The sequence below is a fragment of the Xiphias gladius genome, chromosome 23, assembly GCF_016859285.1.
Source record: "Xiphias gladius isolate SHS-SW01 ecotype Sanya breed wild chromosome 23, ASM1685928v1, whole genome shotgun sequence".
In the NCBI taxonomy this organism is placed as follows: Eukaryota; Metazoa; Chordata; class Actinopteri; order Istiophoriformes; family Xiphiidae; genus Xiphias; species Xiphias gladius.
The window spans coordinates 14,325,019-14,343,524 of NC_053422.1; the positions used below are offsets into that span (position 1 = coordinate 14,325,019).

An 18,506-nucleotide genomic window follows, 5' to 3' on the forward strand; every position below is an offset into this window, starting at 1 on the left:
GCAAAAAGTGTAACTACAAGAGGTAGGCATTATACACAAAAGTGTTTTTCTGTGTATATGTCTCACTGCCCACAGACATGAACGGGCGCTTATATTACCAAGCACTTACGTTTCCAGCCTGAACAAAGACGACAGTAAATCAAGACCTCTGTTTTGAAGAAATTCCACCTCATGCAAAGCTTTCTGATCAGTGCCAAAGTCCATAAAACACTTTGAGTTTTCAATATTAATGCTGGTAATTTATTAACTTTTAGCTCAACTCTGAATAGTTTCTTTAAACTTATAATATTATTCTACAGCTTAGTCATCATGTTCAAAGTTTTTTTTTCTTTTACATTTTGAATTTTCATAAAAACTAGAAATATCTCATTTAGTTTTTATAAACCTTAAAGTGTGTCGCCACTGATAATATATATTTTTGATGGATAATTGCAAAGCTAATTATAGTTATCTATTGACCTTTCAGATTAATTTCATCCCATCTAACTACTCTGTTTTTGCACAATATATGCATGGGCACTAGTGACTAGATGGCACGCGTGGCTAAAACATCAACCAGGTGGTGGTTTGAAATTTCTCACCTTTGGAAGGAGTGAAAGTAAGCAGATGGCAGGCCTTTAGGGTCCATAGCACATTGTCGACAACGAATTACAGACCAGAGGGGAATGGGATGGCTGATAACCTCCATCCCATGGTTCCATCTGCTGAATCCTAAGCAAGGACAGTGCATGCAGACATGCAAACCCAGACACTGACATCTTGCAACCCTAATGTAGAATTGTACAAAAGGTGAATGGGTAAGAATTAATTGTTTTCAGGATGTGCTGTGTAGGTTTCCTGGAAAATATGCATTTAGTTTTGGCAGTGCAGTACATCAATTTTTACCAACAGAATATTAAAAATTAGGCAGAAATTGTCAGTCACCCTTTTGTTCCAATTTTGTTATAACATGTTAATTTTTAAGTTCTAAATTAAATATTTGTAAAATGATTATTTTTGAATAATTGTACGTTTTCTGAATCACAATAACTGAATAAAAGCTCATAATAAAGAGTAGTGATGATGTAAAAACAAAAAAAAACAAAAAAAACGAAATAAGATGGTCATTCAGGAGGATTCAGCCTGGCATTTGTACCTCCAATACAAAGCAATCTCCCGGCTGTTTTCAGGACGTCTATTCAAAGCCGTTATGACTCTTTGGGGTGATCTAGAAAGAAAAGGCTTAGAAATAGCAAGCAAAGGCAATTGTCAGAAAACACATGCCAAGCCTGTCTTTTGTCCTGTTGAAACAAAGTGGTTTGTCATGTTCTGTACATTCACCAGGTTTCAAAATAGGCTTTCATTACAATGGGACTATCTAAATCCTACTGTGACGGAACTAGGCAGTGTTCTCAGAACCAGATAAAAAGGAATAATGTTGTATCTAATTGCAGTTCCTTCACTGTATTTTCCAACTGGGTTTAATCTAGCTCCATTCATGTCCATGCTAATCAAAATCTAATCTGTGCCGCCGAATTACCACCAAACATAGTTCAAGCTGTTACAATTACACAACAGGCATGGGCAGGAGCCTCTAAAGTCATTTATATATACCACATGTAGATACAATTGGCTGTTTTCGCGGATGTCTCAATATTTAAGGGCTACTGTGCAAGGAAAAGTAGAAAGGTGGATAAAGTACCCGCTCACTCTTTGCAAAATCTGCTGCCTCCACAATATTGTTCAGCCTATTTGTTTGTGATGGGAGGTCCCCTCTTCTGCCACACTTCTATCAGGAGCGGGTACAGTACGAAATGAAAGCCTGTGCCGAAGCAACAGCTGTTTCTACTTATGTAATGGCTGCAGGATGACTGTTCATATCCTGGCTCATTGAAGCTGTCACAAATCATTAATCTTGAGCCTGTCTGTGGGGCCACGCTGTCAAGTTGTTTTTGGACATTTGTGGCTAGACAGAAACAGGCCACATCATTTAAGCAGGCGCCTCACACCTTCGTAATCTTACAAGATAGTTTAAAATAATCTGACCTCACCTGCAGCTCTTACTTTGTTGTACTGAGGTATGTTAATTAAATTTCATTGAACGTCTCTGTCAGTGAGGGGCTGATAAATGTAAAACCTGTTCCGTGCTACTCAGTGCACGTACCTTAATAAGAAAACCAACTCTATATCTACCAGCATAAAAACTCAGAATAATATATAACATAATATATACAGTGGCATCTTTGATTTTTCCTTTTGTGAGCACTCGATTGTTCAAGGAAGACTACAAGAAAAAAAAAAAAAATCCACTTTCTTTCAACTGAACAATAAAGAAAGACGCTGCACATTTCTTGATGGTGGGGTTTCTTGTGCAGTGCTGCACATGTTGTAGGGTGAATGCATTGCTGGTAACACGCGGCAACAGAGGGCCCTGTAGAGGTACCTCAAACTGAATAGCACATCAAGGGGCTTGGCTGCAGCATTAGTGAGGTCTTAAGTAACTTTTCAACACTGCAAGACATTGAAGAGAGACACTGAGGGAGACTTTATGCCCTCTACTGTTGGATAAATGCAAAGAATTAAGGAGAGTTTGGTTGAGACTTCCTCATGTGCGTCCTTGACATAATGTGCTTAATGTTATTCATTTACTTATTTTATATGACACAGATATTGCATGTACACGATCAGGTGCATAGTATTTAATCATGCACCCTGTACGTGCATGTCAACAGCCTTCAGTACTATGGGTTAAGTCCATTTAGTTATGTTAAATATAATTGTGGTAGGCTGTTGATTTCGAAGAATGTAGAGATAGAGGCACATTATGTAGGATATATGGAAAGTGAGATTTTTTATTTATTTTTTGATCTACTTGTTGCTGATATTTAGCAAATTAAAACAAATGAATTATAAAAGCACTGAACCATTAAAGTGAGATGTACAGTTTGGCCATGCTCATAATTGCTTTTTCAAAGACTAGCCTTGGAAGTAATTAGAGGTCGGAGTAAAAACACTAACCAGTCAGATAATCAGCCTGCCATTAACACATAAGTGGCTCTATTCTGTTATCAGCTTGACCCTACTTGGGAAAACGCACTCTCCTTGCCTGATTTGCAGACTTTACTCTGTAGACACAAATTATTTGTGGATTGATTAGTGCAAAGATCAACATGTAATACTCCCAGCATATCTGTGGTCCAGGAAGTTATTGACTAAACAGAATGGATGGCATCATACTTTTAGGCACGACTGTTGTTTATCAGCCCCATGTTGCGCAGAGTAAATTAATTAATCAGTCTCTTTTTTTTCCCTGAAACAAAACCTCCTTTTATTGCTTGACCTTTCATGGTGGCCACTGACAAACTTGTGATTGAGTGTGAATTTCATTATGGAGAGAAACTCGTCTTTATTGATCAAATCAAGCGGCAGGTTGCAGGAGGGGAGAAAAAGGCTGAAAGGTTTATTCTGCTGAATATAATCAGAATCATCGGGGCTCCAAACCATCATGTCAGCTCAGTGACCTCTCGTTTTATAATTTTTCATTCTGGATTAGCTCCTCTGCGGAGGTTTGTCTTACGTGGAGAAATACATGTTAATGTTGAATGAGACTGGAAACTGAAACTGAAGTCTTGGGGAAGATATAGTTTACATTCAAACTACAGAAAGACAATTAAACATTTTGCATAGACACACCTTTTGGTTGTTGCTTGACCATATGGTCCGTGATCTTGGCAACAGGTACGAGGTGCAAATAACTGTAAATAATATATGCCTGCTTTCACATGCCAGTGCCTTGGCAGTTAAAAAAAGAAACAATACTTTTCTTTCAGTAGTAGGTCGTGCAGTGTTATTTATGGTTAATTTAATTTATTTACAGTATTTCAGCTTCAATAACTGATGCACCATTCATGCATCATTCTTTTCACAAGGAGGGAAGACAGCATCCTATTTGATTTTGTTATTTTCCCATTAAAACCTGAGAAAACATCAAAGGCAGAATGATTTAATTAACAATGTGGAGAGTCTGTGTACAGCTGTCTGCATTTTGCAAATTACTCTTTGCTGAGAATAAGAGACTTATCAGGTCCATACAGACATCGTTGCACACCTCAAAAGAAGTTGTGTTGACACAAGGAAGGGGAAAATACATGTCTCCCCCAGACAGAATTATCCACTTCACAGGTATTTTCAGTTTACAGTTTCCAGGTTGGAAAATTAATACCCTTTCTTCTTCTGCCAGTAGAGTTTACAATTCTTTGTTGTGTGCTCTGTGAAGTGCAGACTGAACACGGAATATAAGGGGAGTTAAGTGTCGTATATGGAATATGATTGGGATTTGTTCCCTATAGCATTTGAATTCTTGATAATTGTTTCTGACGGAAAGCGTCCGTAGGAAGCTGTTTCTTAATGATCGCTCCCCTCTTGCCACTCTGGTTTGGGAGCTTTCAGTCTGTTTATCACTACTCCTGGCCAAGATGTACTATATAGCCCAACAAACCCAGAGAGGTGCTCGCAGCATGTTTGATAATGACAATGAATAACATTTCAGTTGAAAATGGAAAGAAATACCAGCTGGGGTATGTTAACCACTTTAAATGGTAATTGTTCCACCTTGCTCTTTAAAGACCTATATGAATGAAAGAGCAATTGAAATGAAGGGGATGGGAGCCAGATGCATTCTGTGTAGTCTCTAAGCACCGAACACAGTTTCAGCCGTGCAGATAGTTTGTTAAAAGGTCTTTCATACAATATTGTAGCACACAGTGGGTTTTTTTTAACATCTCAATGTTGTCTAAAGGTGAGGTATGATGTCTGATTATATTTCCATAATGAATCATGAATAGAATTGACTGGGGTCTTGTGCTTGCAAATTAGTAAATTAGTTTATTCTCCATCCATGTCAAAGAGATGGATGTTCAACATCCAGCCTTCCTTAAATCTGACTTCAATTTGTGCACTCCCTGAGAGCCATTGTAAATAAGAGCTGATGTGCGGGTGAGGGGAGATAATGAAAGGAATGCTGCAAAACCTGCTGAAGGAAACCATCACCGGATGATGTCCAGCATAAGGGCTGTTTGTGGACTGTATCCTGTAATGCTTTTTCCTTGTTGTATGGACAAGCTGCAGAGGAAGTTGCCTGGTCCCATACATAATTTAATAATAAAGCAGAGTAGCTGAAATTGTCCTCGCAAGATGAGAATGAAATCTGGAAAAATAAACAAAAAAAACAACAGTAGAAAGGGTAAGAGAGAGAATACACAGAGATCAAGACAGACAGAGAGTACAGGCAAAGACAGAAGGAGGGAGAGAAAATAATTTTATTTTCTTTCTAGGGGTGACACTTCTAGCCAATTCAATATCATAACTATGTTTTGTTGCAGTGCTCCTCCTCCTGCTTGACATTTCTGGGTTAAACAGTGCCTATTACAGCTCACCATTGCCGGGTTTCACATAAATTCACATTAAGATATTTCCACAGAAATGACCTTTTTCACTGTCGATGAGCTATCACGTTCTGTTGTTCTGGTCATGAGAAAGCCACCACAGGTGAAGGGTAGGAAGAGCAAGGCAGAATATTGTGGTGAAAGAAATGTCACATTTGATAGAATTGCTTTAATTACATGCATGTATTAAATTGTTCCTCAGTGCCTTCACATTGTGTTGGCTAATGCCGTGCTTTGAATGACATCCTAATTCACATTATTTCATGGGACAATGAAGAGAAAGCATCTGGTGCTTTATCATTTATTTTAATAATCATTTTAATTATGGCTTAAATCAATCATGGACGACCTTTAGTAACATTCAGCAAGAAATTAGTTTTTTGCAAAGAAAAACAATAAAGCCATCAAAACATACTGACAGTGGCTTTAAAGCTAGTTTGGAACAATGTTAAACAAAACAAGACTTTTACTTCAACTTGTTTTTACTAGTAGTAGAAGTAACACTACTACTACTACTACTAAAATAAGGTAACAATAATAATAATAATTTTAAATGCAGACCTGGCTTTATTATTTCCTCCTGATTTCAGCCTGCGCCCTGACTGTTTATTGCAGATAATAGGTATTGTTGGGGGCATGAGCGGTTGGGTGAGTGTCATCAATCAGCATTAACCATCAGCTCGGAGCTATTGACTGATGATTCACCACGGCGGAATCTCCTCTGACTCCAAAATGAAAGGCAGCAGCGGCAGCAGCGGCAGCAGCGGCAACGTGAGGCAGAGACACTCAGTTGATTGGCACCTCATTGAGTCTGGCCGGGGAGCCTTTGATTGCACTAGCTGTCAATATCACGTAATTGTTTTTCTTACATACATGGGGCCCTCTGTTTTTTGCAGCAGGGTCTATTATTCCATTTGCCTGTATGGTAATTGTGCAGCTACTTTGTGGAACATAGGTAGAAAGTTGGGGTTTTTTTTTTTTTATTTTATTTTTTTTATTTGCTGCACCTACAGTGCATTTACCCATTTGTTGTATTTGTCAACTACCATCACCCAAAATGTCATCGTAGCATCAGTGGATTAAGATTCACAACCCATACTAGACAAGATAGATTAGCTGCATATGGCTGTAAATCTGTCCTTTACAGCTACCCTTGGGTGTGTCAGAGTGGCCAGTTATGCCTTGAAGCTTTAATTGGGCCCCTTTCAATTATCACATTAAGTGTTTAACTGGAATACATATACCAAGCACATTTCTGTCTTGACAGGGGTGAACTCAGCATGTATTCACTGAAGTCAGGCTCAAATTGACTTTAAATTTCTTCTTAAATGGCACCCATAACTGCCAGAGGAACTGTTCAGGGCTGAGAGAGCAACCCGGTTCTCCACCCCAAGGTCAGCGCAGAAGACAAGATTTAATTGAAATTGAAACTGTCTACCTGATAGCATGAAATAATTAGCAATATCAGAGTGGAGAGAGGAAGAGTCTGGGATGAAGAAAAATAAAAAAGGACATCATGCTGAGATAAAAATGGCAGACTGGTGGCAAGTCATCAATTCTAGAGAATTGAATGTCACTGTGATTGACTGGACTTGACTGGATGTCACACATGAAACTCGAACAAGTAATGCAAATAAGACGTATGATACTAAAACTTTAGCAGAGCTTTTATTTTTTTCTCCTCCTTTTAAAGGCTTTGACCCAAGGTCTCATGCAAAATAAGACACTCGATAGGCCACTAAATGTCCATGGAAACTATTGTAAGCCTTTTGTCTCTGGTAAATGCACTATTATGGATGCATGGCTCCCGAAATCACCTATCCTGTACTAGTAGCTTTCTCCTCCCACCCGTAAAACAAACTCTGCCACCCCTCAACCCTGAAAGACTTCAGAAGTCACTTCTGCCGGGCCCAACATTTCCGCACCAGTTAATAAAGGGGAAATGAATTGTATCAGTGTTGCTGTCTTTGCTCACAGTGAATAGGAAATTATCATAGAGATGGGTGTTGGTGCCTTCACACACTGAATTACATAGAGAGCGAGCCGGTTTCTCTCTCTGTTACACATTCACACACTCGCATCACACACGTGCACAGAGGCGTGCGCGAGTGCACAGACACAGAAGCTTGAAATAAACTGCCTGGATGAAATTGGCTATAGTGATGTCATCGCAGCAGTGCTGGTGGTGGTGATGAGCCAGGAAGCCCCGGCAATTTTCTCCCACAATTCTACAAACACCCGGACATGTATGTGATATTCGGGGCTTTTTTTTTTTTTTTTCCCCCCGCTAACTTCCTGTCTCTCCATGCCATCCCCAGGCTCTGCTCAGACATGTCAACATTAGAGCTGATACTAGATGCCAGGCAGAAGAAATGTGACATACCCTTGCCTCTTTGTGGCTGTTTTTGTCATGTTAGAGGAGGACGAAAAAGCTGACACAAAGAGGATGGAACCCCTGGACAAACAATATATACAAGTGTCCTCAGGGCCTGACAAGCACACAAAATCAAAGACGTGGGGTTTTAATATCTGATAGTTACTGCTCTGGGCTAAACAGCATAAAAGACATTGAGGTCAATGGGTTGCTGGCAGTCTCTAGAGCAAAGTAGTTTCGTGGCTATTTTCACCGTCTCTTCCTCTGTGGACTGTTGCATCCACTGGAGCGTTCTCTTCATCATCACAGGCAGAACACAATCAGCGAACCTACCTTCTGCTTTTTCCCTGTTATTTTATTATAGGTCTCTTTTTTCCTATTGAAACTGTTTAGAAGCGAAAAAGGAGCTGTTAGACTTGCCAGCCAAGAAATGAGAGCGGTCTTGAAGAAACTGAAACAGGTTTTTAACTCCAAATAGTTTCATTGCCTTGTGATGAAAATGAGTAACAATATATTTAGAATTAAATCTAAAACAATGACACTTAACTAAGACAAATATAATATAATTTCAGTATTTTAATTTTAGCACTAAAACTAATTATTTTTAGAGACAGTTGTAGTCTTTACTATAATCAGTAATTCAGTATCATATATGTATGCACTTTCTATAACTGAAAAAAAATACCATTTTGATCATTTAAAAATGCTTGAGTTAGAATGTTGAATAAAATCACCACACATCCTTATTATCTTCTAATCTGTGTCAATGGCATTGTGTGATACTGTTAATACTGTGTAACAGCCGCTAATTGTGTTTATGTAAGAGTAACAGTTTTTATAATGAGACAGTCTTATGGTTATTTGGTCTGAAAGGGAACTGTAATGGATGGTTTGGTTCACTTAGAGTGCTGATACAAACAGCAGCAGAATTAAGCTTCATCTATCCTGGTGTAAATTGAAGTCACTACAGCAGCATTTATTTTAAGTATTAAAAATGTTTATCAGTTCCAGTGGATTTTTTTTCATCACAGATTTTGAATTATGCTCTAGTTTTTATTGCATTATTTATGGACTAAACTTTAGCAACCGCCATACTCTCTCACATTCTCTCTCCCTCTGTGTGTCTATCTGTCGTTCTCTCTGCTGCAGATTTTAGTTGACAATCCTTGCACTCAACACACCCCAAATAAAGTGAGTAGTGACAGAAACATTAACACAAGCCACCGAGTACCTCTGTGACTTTAGCGAGAGCATATCTATCAGCCAGGGCCTGGGGGGGTAAAAAGCATATATCTTAACTTTCAACAACTGGTGTTTGGGTAGAGGATTGTGACAGTCAACATCAAAACAGTAAAAGTAAAGCTGTGATTTATTGAATGTGCCATTTGTGTCTGCTTTCATGTTTGCTAGTGATACATTATATGACTTTTCTTTTGCTTTCAAGAACATGGCGATGCGGATGAATTAAACATGTTAAGCAGGAACAGGTCTTTCTCTGAAAGCCTTACCCTTTTCATGATAACCCCTTTTTAGACATTCAGGGGACTTATCACAGCGTATAAATAGGACAGAATTCATTATTCAGGGGAGGTTTCAGTGAAAAATTAATAGTTGTCCCTGGAGGAGGGTCTGTGGCACTTCGGAAAAGGAAAACCTTTAAAGTGTACGTGCACAGGGGGATCTGGAGAGAGGCTGCCCCTCATATTAAAACCTTTACCATGCTACACTACACACTAATATTTCAGATATAAGTTTGCTCAGCACTAATGACTGTGACTAATACCGTATACAGTCTGCATTCATGCCTAAGCTGTCCTCAAAATATTTTGAAAATGGAGAAAGAAAAGGAAAGAGAAAAAGGATAGGATGAGTATCGGGTCCTGACAGCGGCACCTCATATACTGTAGATTACACATTTTCAGGATTGTCAAGTGGCACAAAACACCAGGACCTGAGCTGTTGACATCTGAAGAGAGAGACTCCTTTTTAGTGACTACACTGAATGGTTTCACTGAGAAATATCTCACTGTACAATAAACACACAACCCTAGAAAAAGATGACAGAAAGTGTACAGTAGGTTCTCCTCTCAGCTCTTTCATATAAGAGATTGCAATTCTCACCATGCCCAGATAACTCATGCACTGAAATCATGCTGCCGCTGGTGCTGAGTGGTTTTCAGCCTGCCAGTTATCCGTTGAAAGATGGGCTTCCCGATGCCTTTGTATCCACTTCCTATCTGCCTGGCCATGGAGGCAATAACAGTAATGTATGGCTAAGGGAAAACAGAGCTAATCATCAATGACTGCAAGATATATAGCATATGCAGTGGCACCTTGTTTATTACCCTCTCTTTTCCTCCTGCCGAATCCATCGGCTGTACAGACAGGCCGCCAGATCAGGGAGCTTCTTCAATGTTAATTTGATTCATTCTTGTTTTCCATAATAATTGGGGGCAATGGGTCAGCGTGATGAATTTGCTTGTTACATGACACAGGATGTAGCACAGTGGTGGCTGCTGTACGGTTTGTCTCTCTAGTCTCTCCTCCATCATGTGAAGCGGGGGCCTCATTTGTTATTAGCTATTTTCTGAAAACCCATTGTTACTGTCTCCTAATGCTACAAGTTTAATTCTTCGAGGACTTCCTTGTGCTTCAAATCAGCTTCTAATTTGGATTTTAAAAATCAAGCAAAGAGTGTTATAAGTGACATTTACATTTTTAGATCATTTCTAAATGATTTGTCGTCGTTTAGATAGTATTCCTGCTGGAACAATCCAATCTTCTTGCAAATATCAGACAGTTTCGTGAAGTCCCACTTAATCAGGCTATTTTCCTTTCTTTCTTAATCCCTCTAAAATATTTTCACTTCCTTTTCATTCCACGCTCTTTATTTTCATTCCCCAAACCTCACATTATCTACACAATATGGAAATGTTCAGACATTCATCTATGTGCAATGAATTTTAAGGTGGATTCACATTTTTTTTTAATCTTATAAATATGCATTTATGTATTGCTTCCTTTTCAGTGACAGCACATCTACAGTATATCTACAGTATCCTCCAGCGCCTGCACAAGCACGGACTCCCGAAGAAGAGAATGAACGGCTACGCTCGCACGAGATTTTAAACTGAGACCGTCAATGTTTGTGCGTGTTGGTTTCTGTGTGCGTGCGTCTACATGAGCGTGTTTTGTTTCTACCCCCGTAGAAACTCTGCGGCTCCTCCTGTGTGTGTCATTGTGGTGATGAGCGCTGATTGCAGATTGTTATGGTGTTTGCACCTCTCATCTATCTGGCCCATGCTGGGTATTTGGCCAGGCCTGATTGTGTTGATGGTGACACCGGCATCATGTCCTCGGGTGGGGAGGCCCAATAGAAATCCAGACATAATGAAGGAGATGTAATCAACCAATGTCACACACAAAAAGTCAAGTGTCAGGAATAAAGCTGTTTCTGTGTTCTACCTTCCCAACTGTGCTTTCTGTTGATGGAAATCACACAGATGTGGCCGTTGATGCCAGGGCTTGCTTTTTTTGTGAGCAATTTATGCTGAAGAGGTATGAAAGATTTGAGGTGTTTTGTTTTTTTTTTCTCTTCCTGACAAAAAAGGCGATTTAGGGATAAAATAATCTACATTAAATTAAATCTGTACAAGTCTGAACATGTTTGTGTTGAACATTCGCAGTGGAGAAACGGGTGCTTCAACCTACAACGTACTTTTAATCAATGGCAAAAAAAAGACAGAAGCCAGTGTTTGGCACTGGGCTGTTCAAGAGATCCTTTCTTTCTTTGTGCACTTTGTCCTCTCTCTGTGCTTTGTTATTTGTTTTGGTGTTCTAATCTCAGCCAAGTCAATAATATTCTTTGTTGTTTGAAATTGTGTGTTGGAACAAAAAGGCCTCCTCCTTTTGTTGAAAGTACCTGTCTGTGACTTTTCACTCTCTCACAGACTCCCAGATAAAGTAATCATTAGATGTTGTTTTCTGCCTGCAATTACTTTCAGTTACAATGGGTCAAACACTAGGAAAGCAAAAGGGGTCGAGAGTAGACAAGGCTAGATGGATTACAGGCGAGGAACTGTATAGGTCCCACAAGTGCTGATAAATACGTATGTGGCTGGGAGACTCACCGTTGTCAGCAGCGTCTCAGTAAATGCATCAAAAGTAATTAGTCTCGAGTATATATGGACAGCCTCGCTCCCCTCTTATCTGCGTCACATTGTCTCCTTTAAAAAGGGCCATTCATTACATCTGGCACTATTTGTTTTAAAAAGCAAAAAAAGAGGAGCGATGGTTCTGCCATTTTGCAGATCTCACTTTTTATCGCGGCTACACAGAATTGCTCTGGAATTTATGTTTCAGTGGAAAATCCACTATTTCATTATCGTAGGTAATTCATAACCATTCACTGGCATGCAGTTCTTAGACCATGTGATCACTGAGGAGGAAGGCCAGGAGATCGAAACTGAGATATTTCTATTGTTTCATTCCTCATTCAATGATAAAATCTCGTTCGTAAAATCCTACAGTAGGCCTTGACGAGCCGTCAACCCCGGCACAGCTCCTTATAGATCTTACTACATGTCAGCCTCCTACATGGCACCACTGACCTCTACGGCATAGCCGGTCTCTGCCTTCCAAAGAGCATGCTAAGTTTTTGTTGCAACAATGGAGTATATACTTCCTCCTCCACGTCCTTGTCGGCTGTGACAATGACAGCTCTTATTGCCTTCACCAGGGATTACACTGTACCGCTTCTTGATAAAAGTAAAGAAAACCAAATAGCATTTGAGTCCGACATGCAAAGAAAAGTAAATTTTCAGATTCATTGCCATAGAGACAGGCTTTTTTCCAGAGAAGTCACAGACCTTGTCTCCAAGCCTACATATCCTTATATAATTGTTAAATTTATGTATATGCAGGAGTTATAAGGGCGGCATGTAGTTTTCATTCAGTCAGCCTCTCATGAGCTTTTGCAATATTTTTGAATAGAACACATGGATCAATATGATTACACATCATCACAACTATGAATCAGTCACAAGTGTGCATCATAAACATGATCCCCGTGAAAGCAGCAAGAATGATGAAATGCATTAAGTATGTAAGTGGGCTGTCTTATGTTTGTAATTCTGTGAAAGTGAGACATTAGTCTCTCCTTCAAATGATGATTGCCAGAGCTGTGATGAAAGTAATGACATCTCTCTTTTCAGTGCAACACCGAGGGGTTTTAATAGTGCTATTATTATTGATGACCATTCATTTGCTTATCCAGATTCTGCGTTTGGAGTGGATATAGGCTGGGTGAAGTGATAAAGTCTTGGTAATTACAAATCCAGTTATTTCTACTGAGATTCTATTTGTTTGAAAGAATTTTCCATATTCCTGTGTTTCAGTCTTTCGGTCTCCCTCCAGACATAGGGACACATGCTCATGTACCCTCTGCGATTCTTCTTCTCTCACTCTCAGCCTCATCTCATCTCCTATCACACAAGAACATATAATGTGATAATGATAGTATTTTTGTACTTATCATAGTTGTAGTTTACTCTAGGATGGTTGTATAAGTCTTGATGAAAGACAAGGTTTTCCATTTTAAACATCTCATATGGCTGAATATAAATCTCTCTGCATTTTTCTTTTATTTTCTGGCACCATTAAATAAGTTGATCCCAAATTAATTGACACGGAAAGAGGCAGCGCTCTAGGTGATAATGCTCTGGGTGGTGAAAGGTTTATTTTCTTGGCAGAGTTATGTTCTGGAATATGTATGAACTTTTGCACTTTTCTGAATGTTGCGTAACTCGAAAAAAAATCCTAAGGTTTTTAAGTCTTTGCAGCGAAGAAAACAACTATGTTGAATTGTGTCAGTCCATGTATCAAAACCTGTGAAAAAAAAACTCTGGATTTACAAGATCTCAATAAGTCAGGACCAGGCTGCAGTCATGGGCTAGAGCTGGACCTTTTAAATCATAACACAGCCTCAGCACTGTGTATTTGACAGATAAAACAAATAAATGTAATTTAAATATGGCCATGACCATGCACGCTCACATGGAGGCAGTGCGCACGATATGATAAAGCTTTCACTGGACAATACATGAGTTTGATGCATATAGGTTTCAGGCTAAAAGATTGAAAAGACTGCATCAATTAACACTGTAGGATGAGTCAGGGGCCTAGTCCACCTTCCTGATGGCTGTTCGAGGAATTTAATGTCCTAGATGCATGCAATTATCCTTTTAATTAGCAATAATGAGTTTATGCATGCTGAAATAATGAGTTGAATCGTGATATGTGTGCAGACCTTAATGTGAAGCTCATCAAGATGTAACTACCTCTGTCAGTAAATATCATCAACTGTCATGTTAAATATCTCATACTATTGTACTAAAGAACTTGTATTTGCATGAGTGGATTTCATGGCCGTCAGAGTAATCCCATATTCACCACTGTTATGAAAACTGTAATGGAAACACTGGTGTGTCATGCATGGCAGTTGATTGTTTTAAATTAGAACATGAATTTGTTTTTTTTTTTTGTGGTGGTTCAGTATCAAAGCTGTGCTTAAAAGGACATTATTATTGATGAGTCACCTGCACACCAGCTGATTGGAATATTACAAAATGTGTTTGACAACAAGATGAGCAACTGTACACTATAATACAATCAAATACAATGTGCTTACAATTTTTGATGCAGTTTTTGTTAAGACAGGCTCAAGACTGAAAGATGTTTATGTGATGCTGGTGCTCATTTTTTCCTCTGCTTGCAACAACACAAACTAAAGAACTAAAACACTTATAAGTCTGAAAAAAAAGTTATATATGTCTTAAAAACATTTTTAGGTTTATTGAGCCAAATTGGATTACAGAATATTGTAGGCATTCAAGTTATCCTGTCCAATCCCCTCACATTTCTAAATTAAAAGATTTGTCATTACAGAGAAGCATTGGCACTGCATCAGCCCTACCTTGTGCTCAGCTGAATTGCAGTATTTTCATTTTTTTTCAAAAAACATTTGTTAAGGAATGCTTTGCAAGCCACCCAGCACTCTCATACCTCTCTCTTACATGTGTTCAATGTTTATACAGGCTGTAATGTTTGACCACATGAATGGAAGGTCAGCTGAAGGTGGATGCAGCGGTGTTCGATCAGTGGCTGGCCAAGGGATGTGTTGATGTTGCAGAACAAGATTGCTGTAGGCTACCACTGGTATTGACCTTGTGTATGACCATAAGATCAACTAGAAACCTAGAACTCTGGCACAGTGGGGTGTCTAGAAAGACATAACAAGACCACGGATAATAGATTACCTTCTGACAGAGCAGTCAAATTAACCTGCAGGCTGTTTTGAATCAGCACATGAATTGAATCCCACTGAATTCTGGAGTCAACAGAGGTCAGTCATTTTTGGTGATTGCAACTGAACCTGTATTAGATGTTCAGTAAACTCTACAGACTAACTGAATAGGTATCCCAGTTTTGTTTTAACCACATCACCACTGCTCAGTGAAGATGAATCATCTCAAATGAGAACAGTAGGTCTGATCTCAGTCATGCTGTCTGTTACACCCCATTGTTTGCCATTATCCCCACTTGTCTGCCATTCAAATTTCCTTGAAGGGAACGTTGAAAAGAATGTTCACAGCATCAGTAATGTGTGATTCCTCCCGAAAGCTCTGCGGGGTACAGGTTTTTCCGCTGAATACAAAAGATAGCGGCATCACAAGCAGGCTGCGGCATACCTCTAGCTGAAGAAAGCAGCCAGAGCTGTCAGCGACATCACTCACCCCATGCTTCCACCCTCCCAAACCTGACACCACCTTTCCAAACTATCCCACTGGAATAGAAAATAGTACAGGCCCATATCTTTTGGAGAGGCTGGATGTGAAATATTGCATACAAAATTCAGAGGCACTGAAGGCTGTTGACACAGAACTGCTGTGAGTTCAATCTGTGTGAAGTCTCAGAGCCTCAGACAACCTTTAATTTGTGAAGTACGCTACGTTAAAGACACCTGTACAGCTGTACTGATCATTTAAAGTTTAAAGGAGGAGGGAATAAATCTGGCAAAGATAAACTTTTGAATGTGTGTCTTTGTGTTAGGACCCAGAAACATTTATTTGTGCACGCTTCGGGAATAAGACGTTTATGCTAATAAGCATTACCTCATCAAAAACGGCAGTACCCTGAAAAGGCATCACCAACAGCAAAAAACACTCAGAGAGAGTCTGAGTCAGGGCACGGCCAAGACTTGGCTCGGCCCTATTGTGCTAGCTCAGAGAATGAGAAAGCAGCAGCCATTTTTGCCTTAATGAAGTTAGTGACCCTCTGAAAGGTGACACATTTACCGCCCAGGGGATTTACACACTCCTGCTCCAAGGCTTCAGTTCAATATGGAGAGGACAGATTTGACTCCACGTGGGCACTCCAAATATATCCTAACAATTTATACCAGGCGATTCATTTTCAGACACTGCTCTCATAATTAAAGTTGACGCTGAGCTATTCAATCTGCGCTAGCACAGAAATACAAAAAAGTGAGTGCGCTGGGCCGATATGCACCAATCTAGATAGTTTTGGGATGCCGGACTGATATCACTAAAATGGAGTAATAAGAATATTCATTTTAATTTTGTAGAATGCCATAGAAAAATAAACAAGATGGCAGGAAGACTTTCAGATGTCTGTGGAATAGAATTACATAGAGCATGCAGAACTTGTACGCGTGAAGGAAACAGTCATCCCATTGTAGTAGGGTCTAAGACCACTCAATTATTTATAGCATTCTTACTTATGCAAATATACTAAATAATTTCTACATGACAGCTTGAAGCTGAGGCCTAGAGGAGCGAAGTGATGTTTGAATGAGGACCCCTCTTTCCTTTGCATGGCCTAGGAAACATAACACTGCAGGCTCCTGGTTGCCTTGGTGCATACTGTTTTACATTCTAATTATCTGGCTTGACAGGCTTTATTGCTGAGGCTCAATGCTGATGCCTCATCCCAGGCTCATTCCACATGTGATGTCAGTGCCAAGATAATGAGATAAGATAGTTTGAGTGTTTAGCCTTGCCCATTCTTCTCCTCATACAGTTTTCAGTTTTTTTTCTTTTGTTGCATGCATGCAACCTAAATGCTGGCACAATTAACTATGTATATTAATTATATCTAAATATGCTAGAGATGTTCACAGCATCCTGGCATAATGTGATTTCTTTTTTTCCAGCTTTTTGTTATTTGAGTTTTATTATTTGACCAGAATTATTTTGGGTTCAAGATCAAAAGGGATTTGAGGTGTGCCACATTGACAGTGATTAAAATAAACAATGCTTTGTTAAGGTTACATTAAATATTTAATATATTAAAGCCAATCTGAGACACAAACAGCAAGACATTTTTTTCTAACTCTAATTAAGCTACAGGGAATTCATTGCGTATTGTAGGTAAACAGACAGAGTCACGGGAATACCAATGGAATTAAATGCTCTGCTGGTGTTTTTCTCATTACAAGATGAAATGAAACATTTATCACTGACTTTCATTTCGCTAAAGGCCGACATTTTGTGGGTCAACCACTGATAAGACGACAACTGTCTTCTGTTTACATTATGATTCATTAATTCATTCAGTGCTTTTACAACAGCCCGCTAAAATCCTCACATTTCAGCGGCACTCTCTGTATGTTCTGACCTGTTGGATTAACTATGTTGTTTTCTACTTTTCCTCTCTGTGTCCTTTTTTACAGCCATTGAGGTGAACCTGCAGAAAGCCTTGTCTGAGGCCTCTGAGACATGTACCCAGGAGTGTCTGATACTGGGCCACTCCGACAGCTGCTGGATGCCCCCAGCCTTGGCCCAGTTCCAGGGTCCTGGCAGCAACAGCCCCACCTCCACCCCTACCGCTACCGCCATCACCGGTACCCTCCCCTCTTTTGGCTTCCAGCAGAGCTGTGCCCGGGGAGCCAAAGCTAACATAGGCAGCATGGGGGTCATGGATGGCCGCCATACCCTGGGCAGGTCTGTGCCCAAAAAGGATGAACTAGACAAAGGGATCAACCGACCACAGTTCTACAACACCCTGGATAGACACTGCAGTAGTAAGAAGGAGGACCCCGTCAAGGTCATCCCCCTGGCGAGCTTTTCCTCCCCCGGGCAGCAGACGCCCACCGGCAGGGGCAGTAGCTCTTTCTTACATGAGCACCAGTTGTAAGAGTAAAAGACAAATCTTCATTCACCTGACATACATGTGACTCCATCCAATGAGTATATCAGTATGTATGCGTACGTGTGGAGGTATGCCTAATTTGAATAACTTTGACCAGCTCGAGCTCAGTTTAACTAATGAAGACATCTGAGAATGGATTTGATCATGATGATGTTGTTCAGACAAAATCATATCAGTCTCATCAGTCTGACAGCTTAAAGCATTTAAAAGGAAATAAAAGTCTTAACATAGCAGACCCATGTACAATAAATAAAAGGTAGTTCTATACCAAAGTAGTTCCATCACAGAAAAAAAAAGATACTTTTTGCTTTCAGTTTGGTGATGTTCGCTTAGTGATAAGAAAGGGCAATGTACGCTTTAAGCTCCTTGGGCCCAGCTTAGTGGAACGGTGCCCTAAAAGACCATTTCCTTGCACAAAAACAAATGCAAATACAGAACTTTGTGTTGAGTGAGCTAAATTGGGCTAAATGTTAATTATA

At 39.7% G+C, this 18,506-nt stretch overlaps 1 protein-coding gene across 2 annotated transcripts in view; it reads left to right on the plus strand.

The window, feature by feature from the left end:
• pcdh11 (protocadherin 11) overlaps positions 1 to 18,012 on the plus strand; it is a 112,985-nt gene extending 94,973 nt beyond the window's left edge. For both annotated transcript variants that reach the window (XM_040120008.1, XM_040120007.1), the window contains exon 6: positions 17,549 to 18,012. In XM_040120008.1, coding sequence (XP_039975942.1) covers positions 17,549 to 18,012 — 464 coding nt within the window. The remainder of the gene's footprint in view (positions 1 to 17,548) is intronic.
• Positions 18,013 to 18,506: the final 494 nt, after the last annotated feature.